General features: G+C 39.3%; 1 protein-coding gene across 1 annotated transcript; it reads left to right on the top strand.

The window, feature by feature from the left end:
• Positions 1–6,969: 6,969 nt before the first annotated feature.
• Positions 6,970–9,180, top strand: LOC141674055 (uncharacterized). The gene is made up of 2 exons (XM_074480782.1): positions 6,970–8,240; positions 8,928–9,180. Exons 1-2 carry the CDS (start codon positions 6,970–6,972, stop codon positions 9,178–9,180), a joined length of 1,524 nt encoding a protein of 507 aa, XP_074336883.1.
• The last annotated feature ends 587 nt before the right edge of the window (positions 9,181–9,767 follow it).

The following is a 9,767-nucleotide window of genomic DNA, read 5'->3' as shown; positions in this document are numbered from 1 at the left end:
TTGTCAAGTGACTCTATCAATATCAATTGCAAGCTACTATCCAGGGAAACTTTCTCCTTTTCAGGCTTAGAGTACTTAGAAGGGTCTTTTGGAGCATAATGAGCTGGAATGACCATATCACCATCTGTTGATTCTTCAACTATAACCATAGGAGTGAAAGGCCCATTTTTGAGAATCTGAATATAGAGTGGATTGGCCATCCTGATAAACAGAAACATTTTCTTTTTCCAAAGAGTGCAGTTAGCTTTATCAAATGGAGGAATTTTGATGCTACTGATTTTCTATGTATTCATTCTTCCAAGATCTTGAATCTGTTTACTTTTAGATTTTGCTTTGATACCACTTGTTAGGAAATGAATAACACACAGGGGGTGAATGTGTTTTACTGTTTTTATGCTTTTCTTGAGCTTTTTATGGTTGAACAAAGTAAATTAAATCTTGGAATAAAATGTGTTACTGGAGAAATTTAAACATGCAATAATCAAGAACACAGATCTTTCAAATATCACTTAATTTTATATTAAAATTAAGAATTTTTTGCTACAAAATTTCTAGGCTCTTTGTTAATAAAGAGCTTAGCTTCTCTTTCAGAGTGTTACAAGATTTTCTATCTAAATTGTTACCTGTAACTAAAGGACTAGTGTTAACTTTATAATTTAGTTAACTACTGGTTTACACAGTGTATAATAAGACATGCTATTAACTTTGGTAAACTATCACTTGTCATTTCCATTTTAGGAAAAGTGTACCTTCTATTTCTGGCTTAGCATATCTTAGCATCCTGTGTTTACTTTGATCTTCCTTTGTCAGTTAATCTTCACCATTGATCTTGCACATCCTTCAAGATGCTTTTTGTAGACTTGTCAATCCAGCTGTTTGGATTGTTTGTTGATTGTGAATCTTGGATATTGAACTGGTCTACAAGTTGTACTTTGATATTTTACCTTGAGATCTCAATTTGTCTATAGAGAACTTGACATTTCGGTAAGTATATTGGCTTATCGAGATCTCTAGTACTCCATAGTTAATTTGACTTGTAGAGGTCTCTGAGTTATCTATAAGAGAATTTGGCTTGTCGAGATCTCTAGTCTTCACATCTTCACTTGACTTATCGATATCTCTGAGTTCGTTAGTGGCTAATTAACTTATCGATAACTCAGAGTTCTCTAGTCAAACTTGACTTGTCGATAACTCAGAGTTCTCTAGTGAATTTTGGCTTATCGATATCTCTGAGTTCTCTAGTGGAATTTGACTTATCGATAACTCATAGTTCTCTACTGAATGTTGACTTGTCGATAACTCTGAGTTTTCTAGTAAAGAAGTGACTTGTCGATATCTCCAATCTTCATGTCTTCAATTTGGCTTGTCGATATCTCTGTGAGTTCTCTAGTAGCTTTCCTGACTTCTCTATAAGTCATTTGGAGTTCTTGAGTGACTTCTCTATAACACTTAATCTGTGACTTGTAGAGATCTTTGACTTAGAATATTTTTATCCAAACAGATTTATTATACTCCAAGCTTCTTCATAATTTTTCTAAGGCATGATCTTCTTGATCTTCTTTCATATAGAATCCTTAGTCTTATTACTGTTTAAACAAAAAGACTCCAGTCTGCTCTTTTACATTTTTACAGACTTTAAATGTTACAAGTACAAATGCAAACTAAGATTACAATACAACTTACTTAGGATTGTCAATTTGACTTAGTCTTGTTAAAGTACAGGCATGTCTTGCATAATATAGTTTAATCATAAGATCCCGTTTATCGAAAATAAGGGTTTTATCGATATACCGAAATGAATATTGTATCATAAAATTAACGTCGGGACCCGCACGGGTCAAACCGTACTCCGAATCGAAAACGTTAAAACACGGAAAATGCTCGAAATAATCAAATTAGGTTAGAAAGTAGTTTTCCCGAGACTTCTCGGTTGTAAAAACATAAAAACGGTTGAAGTCGGACGATTCCCGTTTATACAAAATAATTTATAACACTCAGAAAAATAATTTATTAAATCCATAAATCCTTTGTAAAATCATATAACAACATAAAAATTAATATAAAAATATCAAAAATCTTTATACTTTATTTTGGACAAATAAAAATTGAAATACTCAAATTTTACCACATTTAAACATCAAAACACAAATATCAATTAATAGATAATTCACCAAAATTCACATAATAATCGTAAAATATTTATTTATTAAAAAAAAAATTACACGTCATAACCCGGATATTACAGACGGCGCCAAATGTTGTGTAGTAAAACTAGGGTTCGTTAATATTTAATATTAGGGTTTGTGAGTTTCGAGCTTTAATGGTTGTTCTTGCGGTGGGAACTGGTTGTCTTCGTAAGATGCCTACGTATCTCTATATTGTAGAGAATCAAGTCAAGACGTAGTTCTAGGTTGAGGAGTAGACCTTTAATATAGAGGTGAATCAAGGGTTAGACTGGTAGTGGGAGACTTGGTGGACAAGTCTCCAACTTTGATGGTAATTCCTATAAGGTAAGGGATTCTAGATCCTTCCTTGTAGGAGTTAGTGATCATATTGGACGTCGTGTCTCTGTTCTTTCAGTTGTATTGAGCCTAGTCCATAACAGCTCATGTTCGTGGATCTTGACGACCCCTGCTCGTGGACCTTGACAACTTGGGTCGTCTTAGTCTGTAACACACCTTGACCAACGTGCTTTATATTGGGTTTTGGACAAGAATTATAAGTATAATTAATTTGACATTTAATGTGTGTTTATGATACATTTTTTTATCTATATCAGGTTTCTTAACATATGTAATAAGTAAATGATTTTTTAAAAAAACTATATTTGCATATTTTCTTTCTACTGTAAGTATTTTTTATTGAGATTTGAGATCAACTCTTATTTTTAAACTAAAAATAATAAGTTACTTATTACGCAAAATTCAGAGAAAGTATATATACTTTTTTCTAAAAATAAATAACTTACTTGTAGAAGTTAAAAAATTAGAAACAAAACTAATGATTCGCACCATGATATCATTGTTAACTGGTATGCTAATACTATATCTTAGATGGTGAGTAAAATATAGATGGAAGCTAGGCACCGCTTTACGAAGTGTAGTGAGTATTAAAAAACTAAAAAAATTATTGCATAGAATGCTTAAGCTGCCATGTCTATCGGTCTGATCTTCTGCTTCTAAAACATATTTATCTATCTATCGTATCGTATTAAGCTAGATTTTTAAATCAAATCGATGATAACTTTTGAATAAAATCACTAAAAATAATTATATTATTATATTGTAATATCAAATATAAATTTATTAAAGATTTTGTTAATAGTCTCATCAGTTTGCTCACTGAATTTATATAACCATTAAATTTTTAAATCAAATTGATAATAATCTTTAAATAATTATACCAAAAATAATTATACATAGTAATCTAAGATTTGAATATAAGATTCGGTCACGTTAACAACAAAAGTAATTTAAAACCAAAATATTCTATTTAAAACATGACCTGTTTATTTGAACTAGGTCTATATTTTTTAGAACCTATTTATATGAATCAATTTACAAACCTAATTATGTGAAAACCTGATATAATATTTCTAATTGCTTATGATATCGATAGAATATACATCCTAAAGACACATTAAATATCGCATTAATTGTACTTGGGCTTCTTGTCTAAAAAGTCCAATACAAACATGTCTGGTCCGAACTCATAGCAGACTTAAGACGGCCCATGTAGACAAGGCCCGCTAGTAGAGGTCGTCAAGGTCCACGAACACAAGCTGTTCACGGACTAGGCCCAATACGGATGGAAGAGCAGAGACATGTGTTCTAAACAGACTCAAACTCCTACGCAGAAGGTTCTGGAGCTCCTTCCTCAATAGGACTCGTAATCACCATCTAAGTTGGAGACTTGTCCATCAAGTCTCCCAACAGAAGTCTAAACCTAGACTCACCTCTATATAAAGGGCTCTACCCCTCAACCTAGAACTACATTTTTGGATTGATTATCTACAATACAGAGATACGTATGCATCTTCCAAGGATCGATAGTCCCGAATGCAAGAGCAACCATTAAAGCTCGAATCTCACCAACCCTAGCATTAAATACTAACACACTTAGGTTTTTGTTCTACAACATTTGGCTCCGTCTATGGGAAGACTACAACAACCATGGTGAATACACGGAGCAGAAATAATAGCGGGACAGACACTCATGTTCCACCGCGAACAATCGCATCAGCGGTGGAAGTACCACCACACTCAACTTATGTCTCCACTCGAGGAGAAATCCTGGTAGGGGCAACTGAGGTTCAGCAACAAGGGACGAATCCCCAGGCTCCTCAGGGGACGAATCCCCAACTTCAGCATCTACATGCACATGTGAACTCTTAACCCCTTGGGTATGTGCACTCGACAATTGTGACTACTAACCTCCTTAGGGGATGCCTCTATACCCCGAAGTTAGAGGGAGTGTACACTCTAATAGGAGTGAAGCACAAGGGCGGATGCCCCAATATATACGTGCCTTGGCTCCTATTCCGGAGGATCAAGAATTCTCTGGACCTTATATTGAAAGAGACTCCAAGTCGTCGGATGATAATGTTGCTCCAAGAAGGAGGCGTGCTTATAAAGAGCCGATGGCTGATACTGAACAACAGTCCCCAAACTCTACTGGATCCTTTAGGGACTTGAGTCAAGCTGTTATCAAGCAGTTCATAAGTGGCAGAGTGCACGAAAAGAGTTCAGTATCTCTCATGGGCATAGTCCAAGCAGTAAAGGAGTCCCTGAGAGAACATCTAAATCGATTTACGAAGGAGGCTTTGAAGGTCTCTTATCTTGCTGATAAGGTAGCTATGATAGCCCTGCAGCAAGGGACTAGAGACGAATTCTTTAAGATGTCCTTGGCTAAGCGCCCTCCCGAAAGTATGCTGCAGCTCCAGGATAGAGCCGGAAAATACATCAAGGTGGAGGAGAGTATGAAGAAGATAACTGTGAATACTGAACCTACTGGGAACAAGAAGCGGAAGACGGATCAGGAGTACGACGCCAAGGACAAGTATGCACGAATTGGCAAAAACTCTGACTCCTCATCCTCTAAGAAGAATCAGCAACCAAGGTTCACTGAATATGCAAGGTTGAATGCTCCAAGGAGCCAAATCCTTATGGAAATTGAAAAGGATAAGGACTTCAAATGGCCGAAGCCACTAAGGGGAGACCCCGAGAAGAGAGACAAGAGTCGGTACTACAGGTTTCACAAGGATATTGGTCATGATACCGACGATTGTAGGAAACTCAAGGATGAGATTGGGTATCTGATCTGAAGGGGAAAGTTCAGACATTTCATCAAGGGTGAAGAGGCCAGAGGCCAAAAGAGAGATAATGATCGAAGAGATGACGACTGAAGGGGTAACGATAGAGATCGCAATCCACTGCCCCAAGGGCCAGCAATCAATATGATCTCAGGAGGATGTACAGTAGCTGGTACTACAAGGAACTCCCAAAAAGCTTATGCAAGAGAAGTGATGAGTGTAGTTGGAGAGCCATCTAAATGTTCTAAGTCAGAGACGATGCTTGAATTTGGTGACGCAGACTTTGAAGGTTTGAAATTTCCTCGAGATGATACTCTGGTTATTACTCCGATAATTGGAAATTGTCCTTTTATGAGGGTCCTATTGGACAATAGAGCTTCCGTGGACATTCTGTTCCATGACACATTCATAAGATGGGCTACAATGATTCTCAACTAACTCCGTCCAACGCACCAATCTACGGGTTTAACCATATGGATGCAAAGTCGAAGAAGCTATACAACTTCCCGTATCTATGGGGGAAGAGCCCAGGGAGGCCACACAGATGTTGAACTTTCAGGTTATCAAGGCAGCCTCTACTTATAATGCTATCATGGGTAGAACAGGGATCCATGCTTTCAAGGCTGTGCCCTCAACCTACCACATAGTACTAAAGTTCCCAACTCGGAATGGTGTTGGAAAAGCGAGAGGAGATAAGAAAATGGCTCATAGGTGCTATATTGCAGCACTTAGGCTCGATGGAACCGGGGGCAAGTCCTCCCCATTAAAGACATGGATGTTCGAGATAATGACAAACTTTGAGAGAAGCCAGCCGAGGACTTGGTCCCAATTCCTTTAAACCCCTTAGACCTGATGAAGGTCACATATATTGGTGAATCTATGGACAAGCCCTCGAAGAGAATAGTGATGTGTTTGCTTGGACAGTAGCTGATATGTCTGGGATAGACCCGAACCTTATAACTCATAAGTTGAACATTGACCCAACCCGAAAGGTTGTGAATCAAAAGAAGAGAACTTATGCCCCTGATAGAATGGAAGCCATTAAGCAGGAGATCGAGAAGCTTTAAGAAGCTGGATTTATTAAGGAACTGTAATTCCCCAAATGGTTGGCCAACCCCCTAATGGTTAAGAAGGCCAATGGGAAGTGGAGGATGTGCATTAACTTCACTAACTTGAATGATGCTTTTCCCAAGGACTGTTACCCCCTACCAAAAATTGATACCCTGATCGATGCCATTGCTAGAGACGAGATGCTAAGCTTCATGGATGGCTTCAGTGATTACAATCATATTAGAATACATAAGGATGTCACCCCCAAGGTATCATTTATAACTGACTTTGGTGTATTTTGTTATCTTGTTATGGCTTTTGGACTAAAGAATGCAGGAGCTACTTACCAAAGACTGGTAAACAAGATATTTGCTCATCTAATTGGGAAAACCATGGAGGTCTAAGTTGAAGATATGTTAGTCAAAATCCTAAGCAAGGCTGATCATATTAGTCACCTCAGAGAGGCATTTGAAGTGCTGAGGCACCACAAGATGATGTTAAACCCAGCCAAGTGTGCTTTTGGCGTTGGGTCTGGAAAATTTTTGGGTCATATGATCTCTAAGAGGGGAATAAAGGCCAACCTCGACAAGATCAAAGCCATCCTAGACATGGAGCCACCACGCACCATCAAGGACGTTCAGAAGCTAACAGGAAGAATCGCAGCTCTCAAGAGGTTCATCTCCAAGTCTGGAGACAAATGTCTGCCATTTTTCAAAACGCTTAAGAAGGTGAAGGACTTTGAATGGATAGCTGAGAGCCAGGAGGCCTCTGAACAGCTAAAGAAGTACATGACTAAATCCCCATTATTGGCTAAACCATGTTCGGAAGACACTCTTTATTTGTACCTCGCGGTAACTGAACAAGCCGTGAGTGCGGTCCTCGTGAAGGAAGAGCAAAAGCTCAGGAAACCCGTGTACTATGTAAGCAAGGTGCTCCATGAAGCAGAGTTGAATTACTCCACCATGGAGAAGTTCGCGCTTGCTCTCATCACAGCCTCGAGGAAGTTGAGACCATACTTCCAGGCTCACAAGATCAAAGTCCTAACGGACCAACCCTTGAGGAACATTCTTCATAGCCCGAAGGCCAGTATAAGGCTCATCACGTGGGCGATTGAGTTAGGAGAATTTGATATCAAGTACATGCCTCGAACTTCCATCAAGGCTCAGGCCTTAGTAGACTTCATGGTCGAATGCACCATTAACGACCAAGAAATCAGGGGGCAAGAGATAGTAACCCCAGAAGGAGGAAAGAAGGAGAAGGATGAAGAAATAACCTTGAAAGAGTATTGGATTCTCCGTTTTGACGGAGCATCCAAAACAAAATCTAGTGGTGCAGGCCTAGTCTTGCAAATCCCTGATGGGTTTATGATTGAATATACTTTGAAGTTGGATTTCCCGACTACGAACAATGAAGCAGAATATGAAGCATTGATAGATGGCTTAGGCTTGCCTAGAGCTGTGAGGGACAAAAACCTGAAGGTCTGCGGAGACTCAAAACTTGTAGTTGCTCAAGTTAATGGGGAGTTTGAGGCCAAGGATGATACTATGGCCAAGTACTTGAGAGTCGTAAAGGGAATACTGACTCAGTTCGGTGAATGGTACGCAGAACGTGTTTCGAGAGAGGAGAACACTACGCCGGATGCCTTGTCTCAGTTCGCCTCGTCTGAAATCGAGAATTATCCGAGAAGTATTTACTTCCAGGTCTTGAAGACCCCTACTATTCATGTCATAAATCTGATAGCACCGGTTGGTATGACATGCTGTTGGATAGATCCGATCAAGACCCACTTAGAAACTGGGTGGCTCCCCAACGATGCCCAGGAGGCACGCAAGCTTGATTTTGGCATTGAGATATTGATTGAAGGCCTTCTTTACAAAAGGTCCTTTTTTATTCCTTACTTGAAGTGCTTAAGACCTCTTGAAGCAGATGAGGCACTTAAAAAAATCCATGAAGGGATTTGTGGACACTTAGGGGGTAGGGCCCTCGCTCACAAGATAACTCGGTTGGGATTCTACTGGCCAACTATGCTAGCCAATGAAAGGCTTATGTGAAGAAATGTGACAGATTCCAGAGGCACGCTCCAATAGTACGACAGCCCCAGAGAGGCTTACATCGATCAACATACACATCCATTTTGCAATATGGAGAATGGACATACTTGGGCCATTTCCTGTAGCATCGGGATAAAGGAAGTTCATTGTGGGAGCCATAGACTACTTTACAAAGTGGATTGAGGCTAAGGCACTAGCCAAGATAACCACAAAGCAAATTACCCAATTCTTTTGGGAGAATATGATATGCCGATATGGAATCCCATGCATCCTTGTCACGGATAATGGGAAACAATTTGATAATACAGAGTTCTGAGAGTACTGCGAAGATAACAGCATAGAACTTCGCTTCACCTCAGTTGCACATCCTCAAGAAAATGGTTAAACGGAAGTTGTTAACAGAATCATCCTTGATGGACTTAAGAAAAAGGTTGAACACTCGAGAAACACTTGGGTGGATGATTTGCTGCCTATACTATAGGCATATTGTACCACCTGTAAAGTGACAACTGAAGTTACCCCGTTCATGTTGGCTTACGGAGCCGAGGCAGTGGTGCCCCTAAAATCACTCATGGATCCCCTAGGATTGAAGCTTACGAGCCAGAGACCAATGAAGAAGGATTGAGGCTCGCTCTTGATCTCATTGACGAGGTCTGGGACGAGGCCAGCGCCCGTAATGCAGAGCATCAAGAAAGAGCCCCCCTCTATTATAATAGACGGGTTAAAAAGGTTCTTTCAACAGGGAGATTTGGTTCTGAGGAAGATTGAGGCATCAGGAGTGGGGGAGAGAGGAATGCTAGCCCCTAACTGGGAAGGACCTTATAAGCTCAGGAGGACATTGGGACGAGGAGCCTACAAGTTAGAGACTCTGAATGGTACTGAAGTGCCCCGCACTTGGCATGCCTCAAACCTGAAGGTTTATTATGTTTAGGACATTCACTACATGTTCCTAGTACTTAGTATTAAATTTATAAATAAGGTCGACAAAACCATCTTATGTAAGGGTTGAACCCATTTCTTAGACATATTATCTATTCATGCAAGTTTATTTCTATCATCTTGTCTACCAATTTATTTAAGTACGAGCATCTAAAGAATGCAAGTCCCGAAGGACCAAATGCCGAAAATAAAAGAAAAGTATGAAATGAAAGTAAACAAAGTGCATAGATAAAAGATCCCAAAGGATCATAAGTTGAAGTCCCAAAGGACCAATAGGTTACAGACCAATAAGGTTCAAATAAATAAGTTCTAAAAATCAAAGCCATATATGGCAGTTAAAGCCATGCAAGGACACATCATTCACTCGTCGGAAGAATCCTCCCCCTCGCCTTCAGAGCCTTCCTCGGAAGAAGAAC

The sequence above is a fragment of the Apium graveolens genome, chromosome 7, assembly GCF_009905375.1.
Source record: "Apium graveolens cultivar Ventura chromosome 7, ASM990537v1, whole genome shotgun sequence".
In the NCBI taxonomy this organism is placed as follows: Eukaryota; Viridiplantae; Streptophyta; class Magnoliopsida; order Apiales; family Apiaceae; genus Apium; species Apium graveolens.
The sequence above is the reverse complement of the archived record's forward strand: the minus strand, read 5'-3'. Positions and strand labels throughout refer to the sequence as shown.